Here is a 14,518-nt window from a genome sequence, read left to right as displayed (position 1 = left end):
TGTCTCTGATTGCACAAAAACCTTGTTTCTATTCTTCTAGGTCAAAGCTTTTTAAAAACACAAGGCACAGGATAAGTCCATTTCCGTCCCTTCTGAGCTTTTTATGATGTTTTATTGTGATCTATACAATGTACAGAGTGGCTGTACATATCCTGCAATCTGAATGTTACTGGAATTTCAGAACTTCAATAAGCTTATTCTTTTCTAATAAAGGTGAAGTACCCCTGATCTGAAATGCACAGTACCAGAATCTTTGCACAGAATACATACTGAGATATCTTGGGGATGGGTTCCTGTCCAACACCTGTTTAGTCTGCAGGTAATTTTTTTTTCACATTCTTTTTTAATAACATTGTGCGTGAGACAGTTTCATGATGTGGAGCCTTCCATACCTGCGATGTCATGTCAGCACCCTAAACATTCTGGAGTTTGGAATATTTCAGATTTCAGACTTTCAGACCAGGAATTTCAGACCAGTTTTTTTTCTTTCTGTATTCACATGTTTCCTTGAAAGACAAACTTATTGAGACTGATAACACACCGTTCAAAATTTTTTTTATAAGCACATTATTCTTTTTGGAAAAGAGACAACAATTTTTATTTAAGAGTGTGAACTTCCACATTTGTAACTTACAGCTGCCAATGACCAAGGTAACAGGACACTCCATATCTATATCATTTTATAACATTAAGATTTTTATACCAACTATTTTCATTTTAAACATAATTTCACTTAAGAAAGGAGTCTGGAACTTCATAATTCTTTTGCAAATATGGTTACTACAAGACACAGGAGAAAACCTTAGATTTGTTTAAAACACACCGAGGTAACAGTGCATCACTGTTTAAACTTTAACTGCTTAGAATGATTTTGGATTTCCAGAACAGCCACAGCTCTAACACAGCACATCTGCCCATCTCTCCTCCAGTCTCCACTGACGGTACCAGCTTGGGTTACCGCAGACCATTTGTTGAAACTAAGGAGCCAACATGTTTGGTATATTCCTATTAATTGGACTCTCTGCCTTACCCATGATTCTATAATATTCTTTTCCTAGGCCAAGACCTAGTCCAGGACTCCACATTACACTTGAAGTTCCTTACAAGTGTAATAATTTAAGTTTCAAAGGAGAAAAAAGGAGCACTTCCTTACCTGCTCTTCGCCAAAATTTCAAATGTTTAATTCCAGCTGTAATTAGTTTATCAGGCACATAAGGATTCATCTTTACAACAAAAATCTTGTCTTTACTTCCTCTGAAATGAATAACAAATGTTCCGGCTTTAAAGAGATGCCCTTTTCGCCGTGACATTTTGCTCAACCCACCATCCTGACCACTACGTTTACTGTGCATTTTTCCTCATTTGCTTCTTAGGTCTGAGCTGCATGACCTTCAGCAGCTTGTTGTTGTTATTTGACTCCATTAACTCTGCTCAACCAACGTCTCCAACTTACGAACTATGAATACTGAATCTCTTAGGAGATGACGAACCTGTAACGTCTACTACCTACTGTGTACACGGAATGCTATCGGTGCCATGAATGGGTTAAGGAAAAAAATTTTTTAAAGATTTTTATTGCAAAGTTAGATACACAAATAATAGAATCAGAGAGGAAGAGCTTCCATCCGCTGATTCACTCCCTAAGTGGCCACAACCTTAAGGTTCTAACAGCCCAAACTGCAGTATCTTGTCAACATGCTATCAAGTGTTGCCCCACCTTGCTAGGGAAAGCTTCTCTCCTTTCTTCCAATCCCACAGCACGATGGTGTGGCTATCGTCTATTCCAACTGAAGCCAGTCGTTTGCCATCCGCTGTGAAAATTAAGCAGATACACACTGGCCATTAACATCCACAGCACTGAAAATGTTAGGGCATTGTATAATCAAAGCACTCCACTTAATGAAACAGTAAGCATTACGTGTTCCCAAAGCTTAAAAAGAACCAGTGCTTCTAAGGGGATGGGGAGCAACAGTTGCCGAAAGCATTTAAACGTCTCTGCTGCCTTCCCACCTGACTTGATCCCATTAGGTTGGGATGGGAGAAAACAATAATGTACTAATTATGTTAATTTCAGAGCTTTAATTACAACATAAAACATACGTGCATTGAAAAATCACACTAATTCAAAAGCACATACAATTATGTTAACTAAAAACAAAAAAAGCGTGAAAAATGAGATTTAAAAGATTTGCTTAGATTAATTCACCTTCAGAATGTTGTAAGAGTTCAGTGACTATAAAAAGTAAGATGAAAACCATGTAAGTTAGAGAAATATATCGTTATTGATATGACTCTTCTAGTGAGCATTAGTCATTCTGGTTGTTACTTATACCAGGCAACAAGTAATGAATATATTAGACAAATCATTAAGATAACTAATGAGGCATGCTGACAGGTAAATAAGACATCTGTAGGCTGTGAAGGTTGAGACCACAGAAAATACTTCCCACTCTGACACTTCTTGTAAGCTTCAGTACTGCTACTGTGCTATTTCTCTTATAGACTTCCTTAGTTTGCCACTCAGTTTGTTGTTCCTGACTGTGATTGCTTCAGCCACAAGAAAAAAGCGATCATAAAATGGCCCATTTTATGACATATTTTTAAAATAAAAATTATATTCAATATGAGTATTGACTAGCCAGAAGATTCATAGTCTCATAGCTTGTTTCAGTGGGATGGCAGTACGCACATGTACTGGATGTCACGGGTCATGTCGGAGCAGCGAGTGGCTCCCGTATGCATCATACCGGGATGGGAAATGGCCTTACCTGAGAAGTCCACAGCACAGACCCCATACTGGTGGTAGCCCTTTAGGACTGACAATGGCTTAATGGTCTCCGTGTCCCATATGTGTATCGAGGGATCCCTACCTACCTAAAATAAAAACAATTCGTTATTTTTATTTCTGTTAAAATGACAGGAGACTTAATAAGTTTCTATAAGGTAAAATGTATTATTTTCTAGTTGATTTTCATCTCATTTCGTAATGAATATGCAAGCTTTTCCATCTGCTGATTCACTCCCCAAACACCCACAGCCATGACTGGGCCAAATGGAACACGTTCATCTCTCTAACCTGAGCTTCATTTGTAAAACGGAGGAGGCCATTTTACTGTCACAGGCTCAAGGCGAGAATTAAACACGTATGTAACAAGACAAGACACTGACCACGGGCTTGCGCCAGGAGACCTGGCCCTTCGCTGCAGGTGTCCTCGGAGTGTGGTATCACTTGAGCATCCTCCCCGTGTTAACACCCGTACTACCTGCTTTGGTAACTATGAATGGGTTCATTTTCACTACAGTTTCAAAAAAAAATTAATGCTCTGATGGAGAAAAACCCCTCACTTCCAAATTCAGATTAAAATAATAACTAAAAACAATAAAGCCGTAAGAAATAAGAGTTGGGGGTAAATTTTGTCTTTAATATATACATACCATTTAAAATTTTCTATTTTTCATTTCCCAGAGCACGGCTTACATAGGTCTATACACACCCAAACACGGATGCACTGAATGAGTGAATTTCAAAAAGTTTGTGGAAAATGGAAATTAAAATATCAGGTTATGGTACAAAATATGCTTAATGTTATGCATTTTTTCGTAATACAGGTTTCCCGTGAACTTCCTGAAGATGCTTCTTACAGATCCAAGCAGGCGATCCAACTTTCAACTCGAACAACTCGTCTTTCAGAGAAACCTACCTGGCCCGTGGCCACGTAGTCCTTGAGAGGATGGAGAGCCAGGCAGAGGATGTCGTCATCGTGCCCTAGGTAAAACCGCTGCGTGTTCTGCTGCCGGTTGTAAATGACACCCACTGCCGCCACGTGGTACACAATCTCACCGATTTGGGTGTAAAACAGATTACTTCGGCAGTCGTAACCTCTGTAACTAATACATAAAACAGATCACTGAGCGTATCCGATCAATACAGGATACACAGAGAAACAGGTAGCCTTTTGGATGTGTCCTTCTAGTTTTACAGGATGTTGGACAACAGAAAATTCCACAGCCTCAGGTCCCACACGCTTTTATGAACTGATCTGATTACGTGTAAGTAAACCCAGATGACTGTGCTGAGCGAAACAGACACAGAAAGATGCAACAGAATACTGTTTACATTAAATCTATTAACTTGTATAAAAATTGTTGCTTTTCTATAAATTAGAGGAGCAAACGGATTTGCACTTTGACATGCATACATATTTCTGAAACTCGGAGACATGACTGCTTGTGTAACGGGGAACAGCACCTGGGACAGGTGGAAGTTTTATTTTCAAATTATTCTTTTAAACATACTTTAAACAATAAATATTTATATTCCAAAAATAAGCCCAACCAATATTTTTAAAATATTTTGTAAGTATGCTTGAAAAGTAGCCAAATCTTTAGTAATTTTTAAAAGTTACTTTAGTTATGAGTTAGAGAGGTGGTTCTCTCTGCACCAGCTCACTTCTTAGACGCCCACAGTGTGTGCGGCTGTGGCCGACTGAAGCCAGGAGCTGGGGGCTCAACCAAAGGCGGCCCAGGAGCCGACCTGGGACTTGAACGCAGGTGCTCCAGCATGAGATCTGGTGTCCAACTGGTGCTCTAATGACCGGTGACACACTCCCACCCTCAATCTGGCTAAACTAGCCAATATAATTTCATTCACAGAAACTTTGCTTACACTTCAAAGAAACAGGATTTGGTGTTGGCACCGTGGATTAGTGCGATAAGCTGCCTTTTGTGATGTTGACATTTTGTATCTAACCATCAGTCTGGTTTGCTCCATTTCCAATCTTCCTACCTGCTTTAATATGCCATGGATCTGAGGCCCTGCTACCCTCGTAGGAACCCCTTTGGAGCCCCAGGGTCCTGGCTTCAGCCCTGGCCCTTCCCTGACCACTGCAGCCCTGACCCTCTGTGGGGAGCCAACAGCAGACAGGAGACCTCTCTTTCCTTCTGTCCCTGTTTCAAACAAATAAATTTACACAATGCAATTATAACACACAGCTGTATTAGAAACATTGCCTATTTTAACGCTATAGAAAAACACTTTTACCGAATAATTATTTTTCAAATCTTTTAAAAACATTATCATGTAAGAAAAAGAGCGCCAGATGAGGAAGGACAGAGTGCACCAGCTGCCACGTGCAGACGCACAGCTGGATCGGCAGGTGTTCTGAGAGAATCCTGAAACTGGATTTCACAGACACACAGCACCAAGGCCAAACGCTCAGGTGCAACGAAGCCAGAGCATCGTTCCACGTTAGACATACTTTGTAGAGATGTTTATTTCTTAACTTTATTGAGTTGCATTTGTTTAAAGAGAAGAGGTATGTCTCGCTAACACTAAATTTTAATAAAACGATTTTTAATTTCATTTAGCAGACAGTTATTTAGTCTTATCACACGCCAGGCAAGACTGAAAGCCACTGCCTTATCAACGTCGCTTCTCGTCCTGCGTGACAGGCGCTCTCTGCTTCGTGTTACACACAGGCAAAGAGGGGCAGGGAGAGGCCCAGGCTCACACAGCCAAAATTCAAATGTCTGAGTGAAGAACAGGGGTGTCATACCCGTGGACAAAGTGTAACCGGATGCTGCTCCCCGGAGCCCGCACTCTCCTTTTGGAGGCCATACCCCTCTGCTTCTCTCTGCACTGCTCCTTAAGCTGAGGTAGATCTTCTTTGTAAACCTTTACAAAGGCACAGAAGCAGGAATCTTAGCACAAACATCAACAAAGGCATTCATGTATCCCGACATGGTGGTTACTGTTGGCCTTTAACAACTGTCTCACACGTAAATACTCGTGAAAAAGAACAAATTCACATTTTCCATCTGTCGCACTGACAAATGCATGTTAAGTATTCCAAGACGTGTGTACTTCCAAGAGAGTTAAGAATGTACTGTGACAAAAACCTCTTAGGAAACAAAACAGACCTATATCCTGTGTTCAATATAAAGCACATTTCACAGAAATACACTATAAAAGTCCAGGAAACTAAAATCGCAGAGGGCAGTAACGAAGCAGTGACTGGCCTTTGCAGGGGAAGCTGTGTGGTCACGGAGCTCACCTGCCGCCGGTAGGTGAGCTGTGTCTCCTGCTCGATCTCAGAATCCAGCTCTGGAGCATCAGACAGATCGGAATCCGACTCATCGCTGTTGGAATCAGCCAGGCTCTCTGGAATTTCAGAACGACATGTTACTTGTTCAGGGGGAAGACATTTTCAACACAGCACTGTAAAACTGACGGGCGGCAGCCCGCGCTGTCAAATGAGACGAGCCATACAAGCACCAGCTGGCATTACCTCACCAAGCGACACGGGGGGAGTCCCATGCTGCACCACAGATAACGGTCCTCTCCTCCCACTGCAAACAGCTCCTTCCCACCCCTTCACCCGCTCCCGAATGACCGCCACACCAAAGCTAACTGTGCAGGTGTCAGCGGGTATAACCTAGAGTTACCATGAAAAGTCACTAAGAGATGCTACATGTCACAGATAAGCTGACATCACACATTTGTTTTGGTTTGGTCTCAAAAAGCATATAGCTGAACCTAGCCACCCCTCTTCCAGTGGATATGTTAAATGCTTGCTTTGCTAACACGGCTGTTTCTTCACCTTATCATTTGATAGAGTAATTTGGTTGCATTTTTTAATCTATTTCAGGCCCTGTGATATCTTTAATTTGAAGTTTCTGCTGACCGGAGTGACAAGACCAGCAGCAATACAGAACTGCTGAAGTATCAGAACCACTTGAGCAGCGCCCTCGGAGCGTGCCCCACATCCGGGACCCTGGGATGGTTGGGAGGCTGGGTGTGGCTTCTCCCCTTATCTCTCCCCTCCCCCCAGATACGGGAAGAAGAAAGGAGAATGTAAAAGCAATGGTCTCACCCACCTTCCTCTAGCCCTTGACCTCCGCACCCTAATCAAATGTGTTAATTATGAAAATTAAACTTTATACAAAAAAAAACTATGCTGTTGATTTGCGAGACTAGACAACACTTTCATAGTGAAAGCGTTCTACTGGGGTCACTGAAGAGTTATTTGGTGGGGAGGCTGCTGAGGCCACGTGCAGTACTCACCTTGGGGTGCGATGTGAACAGCCTCTTTCAGCTTTCTTTCAGGAATAAACTTCCATTGAAAAACAGAGTGATCCGCTCCACCAATAGAAATAACCCACTGATAGTCATGTGACCACCTGACGTTAGTCACATGAGCAGAATGGCCACTGTATTTTCTGAACTTGGCCCCTATAACCAAAACAGATGTTTAAATAGATTTTTAAAAAAAACCCACTTCAAATAAGAATCTCCACACAAGAACCATGGTGGCATCCTTCCATTGTATTAACTGTGATCACATGGGAAAAACCTGCATTTAAAAAACGTTGAATCTACTAATGAATGAGTTGATATCAGGGGATGCAAAGGCTCCCTCTGCTGATGCCTCATTATCTGACCACTTCCAGAAAAACCCAGCAGTCACCGGTCTTCACATTGAGACGTTTGAATGCTCAGGCCGAAGGCCTCTGGCCTCAAGTGATGTTTAAAGGACTCGGCCCATCATCTCCACTCTCACCGGTCTCAAAGCAAGTAGCTACAGGAGCCTTTCAAAATCCAGCATTATTTAACATAACCAGACGGAATTTAAGCCAGGAAAGCAAGCTTGGTTCTATGAGCAGACATTGTGGCACAGCCACCGGCAATACCAACAGCCAACACTAGAGGGCCTCGCTTGAGTTCTGGCTTCTGCTTCTGACTGGGCTTCCTGCTGATGTAGCTGCGAGGTAGCAGCTGTCCAAGCCCTGGGGTGCCTGCCAACTCTAGGGGAGACCTAGATAGAATCCTGGCTCCTGACTTCAACCTGGCCTAGCCCCAGCTGTTGCAGGCAATCGGGAGTGGGATTTGAACCAATGGATAGAAAATATCAATCTCTGCTCTATATTTTTCTTTCCAATAAATATAAATATATATTTTTGTAAAAAGTCAATGCAAAACACCATATCAATTGAAATTTTTAAAAATGCCCAATTCCCCTACAATGTACTTCATGGCTATTGTCTTAATACAGATCTTCTATTGAGCATCTTCCAGCTTATGTTTATCTGATGTTCCATCCCATGTGGGCACCCGTTTGAGTCCCAGCTGTTCCAGTTCCCTGCCAACGTGCCTGGGAAAGCAGCAGAGGACGGCTGGCCCATGCTGAGGCCGAAGGGCCACTGGGGAATGAACCCGTAGATTAAGCATCTGTCTCCCATTCCATCCCTCCCATTCTCTGCATCTCTGCCTTAAAAAAAAAAAAGACAAATGTTGATGCACTAGAAATACACACCACACCTCATATAAAACCAATTCCCTACGAAGGAATTCTTCAAAAATTAAGCATCCCAAGAAACTGATGTTCCCAAATAGTACGCTTTATTTTTTTGTATTTACAATAAAAAAAATGATTTTGTATCCTGCTTTAGTTTTGGTTTACAGGAATTTCAGACTCAAATCTGGAGTGTGACTATTGTCGCTTTAAATCTCATTTTAATTTAGTATCTCCATTTATATGTTCCTCATTACTGATTGTCTATTCTTAACTGTTTCATTGTGGATTTAAAGTTGGGACATTTTATGAAATAAAGCATGAATTAGATGAAAGATTACTTATGTGGCATTTCATCTAATTATTCCCAGCTATGAACAGAATATCATTTTAAAAGAGTTCAAGGGAAAAAGAGGTGATATATAAAATATATAGAAAATAGCAAATGGTAAGACTTTTTTTACACCTGTTATTGAATATAATCAAGGGTCAAAAAAAATGTGTACTAAAGATTTGAACAAAGACATCCTGACACTTGAAAACTCACCAAGAAACTAGTAAGTTCCAAATTGTGGCCTAAGTTTGAAAAGGGGACTATTTTCTCAGAATTCCTGAGAAAAAGACATAAGAAAAATGTCTCCTAAAGGTACACAGTCAACAAGTAAATGACTAAAGGTGACAAGACATGAGGGAACCACTGCAGTCCGACTTGGGAAGCGGCTTAGGAGGAAGTAGGAAGAACACTTCCTTAAAAACAGAGGTATGGCTTACTCACAATAATGAATTTAAAAAATAATTTTTAGTAAAAATTGCACTGTCAAAGATGTGAAAATAAGCTTTGAATGAGCAACAGAAGGCCCTTCAACAATCAGCGTATATTTTTAAAAATACTAAATCCCTTATTTGTCTCATAACTAATTTTCTATAAGTCTTTTTTAAAGAGAGGTTACTTAGTAATATTCTGAAAAAAAAAAGATACCTTTTCTTAAACATGGATATCGAAATAACTTCACTATTCCATAGTCGTCAGCTGTAACTAAAACTTGACCGATATAATTTCCATCTACTGAATTTATATCGTTGAGGTCTGAATACTTGGGCCAAATCCCATTCACTTCAAGGCCAGAGACACATGTCCATGAAGCCCAGTGGACACCTTTGATTTCTTCTTTGCTCGACACTTCCTTCCCGCCTAAAAATAAAAGCAGAGTCTTAAGAACTTTACTCTTTTTTGTTCAAAGTTAACTGATAATGCAGTCAACTCTGAAATTTTAAGTTTTCCCATCCCAGTTAAAAGAGTAAAAGTAACTAGGTAGATAATTTTTGATAAGAGAAAATCAACTATGAGGAATTAAAGAGAAAGACCACTACTGAAAATTATATTGTTGAGACACACACAGAGATTTGAATATGATTCAGCTGGCAACTTCACCCATGGAGAGGATGAAATCCTCTACTGAATCCTATTAAAATAATGACACAGATGAGTCATAAACTGGTAAGTTACAAGAAAAAGAAGCAGCTATGAGAAAATGGCATATCAGGATCGGGTATTTATTAAAAAGAAACCTAAGATATATATTAAGAAGAAAGAGAATAGAAAAAGCCCAGGAAGGAAGGATTAGTGTACAGCACTATATCAGGTAAGAGGACTTTAGTCAACCTTCCTTACATATGGACTGTTCATAACCAAACAAACAAACTCTGGGGGAAGTGATTTAGTTGAATTCTACAGCCGGTCTGATGAAACACCTTAACTGGAAGTTAGTGACTAGGTCACTAAGCCTCGTGTTAAATAAAGGATTAACAGGCAATATTTTGAAGATTCTATTTCTATTTCTTTAAAAATTCTTCAATGAGGACTGTTACAAACTTAGGGTATCAGTTATATCATTAATATTTTCAAAATTTGAGGTAACCACAAAAATTTATGCTCACACAATTTGTAGCAATTATATTTACTTCATAAGTCCATCCACAGAAATGGCATTCTGACCAATATCCACTGGGACTTGGTGATTTACCATTCAAAAGCTATTAAATTTAATATAAAAGTAAATGTCTTAAAATCGCCAAGAAAAGCAGCTTTAATTAAGAACCAAAAGGATTTATTAGGTGGTTGCCAAGTGGAAAGGTATGAGAATCACAGGGGATGTTGGTCAAACAGTACAAAGTCTCAATTAGAAATAATGATGAATGAATAAATTCTAAAGGGCCATCACACAACATATTAACTATAATTAATGATACTGCATTATTCCATGGGTCTGCTTACAATTTGCTAGGGCAGTAGATCTTCAATATTCTAAGTACACATACATGGAACAATACCCGTGCGTGGCACAGAACGTGGTAAGTAGCTGGATAGATAGGACAATTATTTCACCATGCTTATCCAAGCGAAACATTGTATTTTAAAGATACAAGTCTTAGACGTCAACCGTATCTCAATAAAACTGAGGAATAAAACCCAAAAGAATCTTAGTAGGGCACACTTGAAGACCACTGTGCCCAAGACATCTACTCATATCTCCTTTGGCTTCTTAAAATTACATATAATATGCACCACTCTGGTGGAATTCCAACATACTGTCCAGAATTGAAACTATAAAATTGGTAAGTCATTTATTTACTGGAAATTTTTACCTGGCATTCTGTAAAAGAGCCTTTTCCCGGTTCCATCATTCGTCTGTAGATACCTGCTGTCCGAGGACCAGTCCATGTGAGTAATCAGGCTCAGGGAGCCAGCACATTCACCCACTTTCTTGTAGCGCTGAGCGACCCCGTAAACGTCAACTGAGCTGTCATTGCATCCGACAGCAAGGTAAGCCCCGTCGGGCGAATATTTCAACTCGTGAATGGCCTCTTTTCTGTCTTTAACATGTACAACTTCTGTCATATCTCTGTGGAAAAGAAAAAAAAAATGACATTGGATGAGCAAAAGCACATCAGGATTTGGTTTTCAAATGTGAGGCTATGATCAAGTGTTTAAAAACAGAGAGAAATGTAAGACCAGAACAATTATTTTTGCTTAGCAGAAACTTACGAGGTCAAGAAGTGCCAGGCATAGATGAGAAATGCTGACATTCAGCTCCTAAATCATTATTTTTCAAAGGTTTATTTGGAAAGTCAGGGAGAGATCTTCCATCCTGTGGTTTGCTCTCCCATGGCCACAAGGGCTAGTGCTGGGCCAGGAAGAAGCCAGCAGCTTCATTCGAGTCTCATGTGGGCAGCACAAGTCCAGTCCGTTGGGGCCATCCTTCACTGCTTTCCCAGGCACAAGACCAGGGAGCTGGACTGGAAGTGGAGCAGCCCGGACTTGAACCAGCACCAGCAGAGAGGTTTTGAGAAACAACAAGCGCTCAACAGGGAATCAAATTAGAGGGGAAAAGAAAAACATCTGCCAACTTTTAATGCTTAGAGTACCATTAATGAGGATTTTTCAATATGAAGTGGAAAGCAAAAGCCATATTGGAATGACGTTTGAACTTGTAAAGTTTATGGGACACAAAGTTCTTGGAAAATTTTCCTTGAAACAGAGAGAAGGTACAGATGTGTGACAACAGGAGAGGGTAGGTTTATTAGAGGATATGTGGACATACTGAGCATGTGTTAATAGGCTTCATTGGAGGAGGGCAGCCAAAAAATCCTTTGGTGTGGAGAACAATTACAATGGACACCAAGACTTAAACCAACGTGCAATTGACCAGGGCAATGCTAAACGACCCTTTCATGGTTGTTATGACACAGGGGTGAAAAGTGTCAAGTGTTCGGAAGCAAACGGCTAGGCGCTGGCTCAAGTCTGAAATTATTTTAATGTATTTACAGCTGAGCCTACTCCATATCTTGAGGGGAAACCTTACTGTAACCTCACCTTGATTAGCCCTGCTTAAGCAGCTCTTCGCTATCAGGAAGCCTTCCTAGGCACTTAATAGAATGAATGAATGCATGCATCTTCAGGCTTTGGGAGTCATAACAAGACAGAACTAAATCAGAAACTCCATACAAGTAAGTATATAGTTGCCTCCTATTTAAAAATATTCACATGTTTTACTTTGATTCCATATGAGTGTTTTACTTATTTGAAAGCGTTAGAGAGAGGAAGAGGAGGGAAGAGGGCGAACAGGAGCTTCCATTCCTTGGTTCCCTTCCCAGTTGGGCACAACAGCTGGATCTAGGCCAGCCAGGCCAGAAGCTTTTCTCAGGTCTCTGGAAAGCATTTATACTTAATGCAACGAATACCTAACATACACACATATAAATAAGAGGACAAAAGGATCAATAGTTAACAACGAGTCTTACTGTGCAGAAAATGACCGCCTTGGTGCCCTACCTTACTCTGAGCACAGTGAATGAGCCATCCTTCATTCCAAGGGCAAGATGGATTCCATCCACATTGACAGCTGCGCAACGAATCGGTTCTTCCATATTACACCTGGCTATCAATGCATGGTCTACCAAGCTCCAAATCCTGCAACATTTTAAAAATGAAAAAGAAAGGTTCGTTGGTGCATACTGTAAGAAATGCTGACAGTGTAAGAAGATTTTAGTTGAAATAATTTAAGATAAAATGAAAGGCAAGGTGACAGAAAAAAAAAAAAGAAAAAACAAAACAGAAGAAGAGAACAAGAGAGAAAAGATTTTTCATCTGCTCGTTCCCTCCCCAACTGGTGCAACGGTTGGAGTTGGACCAGGTAAGAACCAGGAGCCAGGAATTTCATCTGGGTCTTCCATGTGAGTGGCAAGGACTCAAGAACTTGAGCCATCATCCATTGCTTCCCAGGAACACCAGCGAGAAGCTGGACAGGAAGTGGAACAGCCAGGACGTGAACTGGTACCCCGATGTGGAATGCAGGTGTCATAAACAGTGGCTTCACAGCTGTGCCACATGTCTGCTGCTAGATGTTTTAAACAGTATGCTTTGTGAGAACGAATGCTTACCTATGAAAACAGGATTGTTGTTCATGCTTAAAATGGCAGAGATTGATAGAATATTTTGTTTTCAAGACAATGAAATGACATCAACTTTTCAAAGCTGTCATTTTAGGTGCATGATCTCTGACCTCACCAAAAAAGAAACCTGCATGTGTATATTCTTAACACTAACACAGTCCTTTTCATTTAGAAATAACAGAACAGATGAACTATCAAAAGTCAGAATCCACTCCAGACTGCAATGTTAAAAATTCCCCCCCAAATTCTATAATTTGCTTATGTTCAGTGCAATAAGCCAGTCACAAAAGGACAAATATCATGTTCTGTTATAAGGCAACATTTCTGTAAAATACAAAACAAATGGATATACAGGTAAACAAGTATTTACATATATTCTCACAGAAGAACTGTGTAAGGGAGGCTAGCATAGTGGGAAGTGAAGAGCCACTGTAGGTACATCTCTATTTCCAGATAGGAGGGTGACGCCCAAAGAACCTGTTAGACACACCTTGACACACCAGATGTTCCCCCACTGCCGATATCTACGAGGCCTGGATACACTTAAACAAGAATGGACTTGTTGAAGGACTACACCATTGTAACAACACGGGGAACATGAGGGGGTGGCGAGGATGGGGAGGGAGGAAGAAGAGGTGGAGCCGGGAATCCCTACAACTACAAACTTACATCACGGAAAATACAAAATACAAAAAAAGAGAAGATAACCAGAAAATACTCAGTGCTTAAAAATTAATCTTTTACGCTTTTAAATAATTTAAAGGATAAATACAAATCCTAATGAACATCAGTTAATATTTTGAAGTCAGAAAAAAATGCTTCACATCAAAATTTGTGGAATGTAGCTGAAATGGCTCTAAAGCAGTTTTTGGAAAGTGCATAAATTTTAATGAACACTGTAATTTAGTAAACAGCCACCTACCTCAAGTGCTTAGAAAAGGAACAGCAAAACAAAGTAGATTTTCTCAATGTTTTATAGCAGTATTCGTTTTCAAGGATAATTTTTTAAAATCTGATGGTTATGTGACAGGCAAATTGGATTTTGCATAGGAGTTTCATGCCAGGAAATGTGCATATCCTCTCTGCAAAGCCAACAACGTGTCTGTATTTTCCCCTGGATTTTTTCTACACACGTAATTAGATCACCTGTGAATGCCAGCTGCTCTTTCCAACCCTCCTCTTCCTCTATCCATGTGTTTGCATTTTTGGGTCTTACTGTGTCCACAAGACTTATCTGAGAGTGGAACAGAATGCTCCAAGAGGGCATCTTTGTC

General features: G+C 40.4%; 1 protein-coding gene across 3 annotated transcripts in view; it reads right to left on the bottom strand.

Annotated features, from left to right (window-relative positions):
• The window catches only part of EML5 (EMAP like 5), a 92,136-nt gene that overhangs the window by 45,012 nt on the left and 32,606 nt on the right, over nt 1–14,518 (bottom strand). For all 3 annotated transcript variants that reach the window (XM_040975191.1, XM_040975192.1, XM_040975189.1), the window contains 10 exons: nt 12,625–12,762; nt 10,938–11,194; nt 9,271–9,483; nt 7,064–7,231; nt 6,054–6,160; nt 5,556–5,674; nt 3,702–3,888; nt 2,769–2,874; nt 1,718–1,811; nt 1,154–1,254 (listed from right to left, as the gene is read on the bottom strand). In XM_040975191.1, the coding sequence (XP_040831125.1) occupies nt 1,154–1,254; nt 1,718–1,811; nt 2,769–2,874; nt 3,702–3,888; nt 5,556–5,674; nt 6,054–6,160; nt 7,064–7,231; nt 9,271–9,483; nt 10,938–11,194; nt 12,625–12,762 (1,490 nt within the window). The remainder of the gene's footprint in view (nt 1–1,153; nt 1,255–1,717; nt 1,812–2,768; nt 2,875–3,701; nt 3,889–5,555; nt 5,675–6,053; nt 6,161–7,063; nt 7,232–9,270; nt 9,484–10,937; nt 11,195–12,624; nt 12,763–14,518) is intronic.

The sequence above is a fragment of the Ochotona curzoniae genome, unplaced genomic scaffold (genome assembly GCF_017591425.1).
Source record: "Ochotona curzoniae isolate NIBS_2020 unplaced genomic scaffold, NIBS_Ocur_1.0 contig_2688, whole genome shotgun sequence".
Lineage (NCBI taxonomy): Eukaryota > Metazoa > Chordata > Mammalia > Lagomorpha > Ochotonidae > Ochotona > Ochotona curzoniae.
Note: the sequence above shows the minus strand (reverse complement) of the source record. Positions and strands in the feature narration are given on the sequence as shown.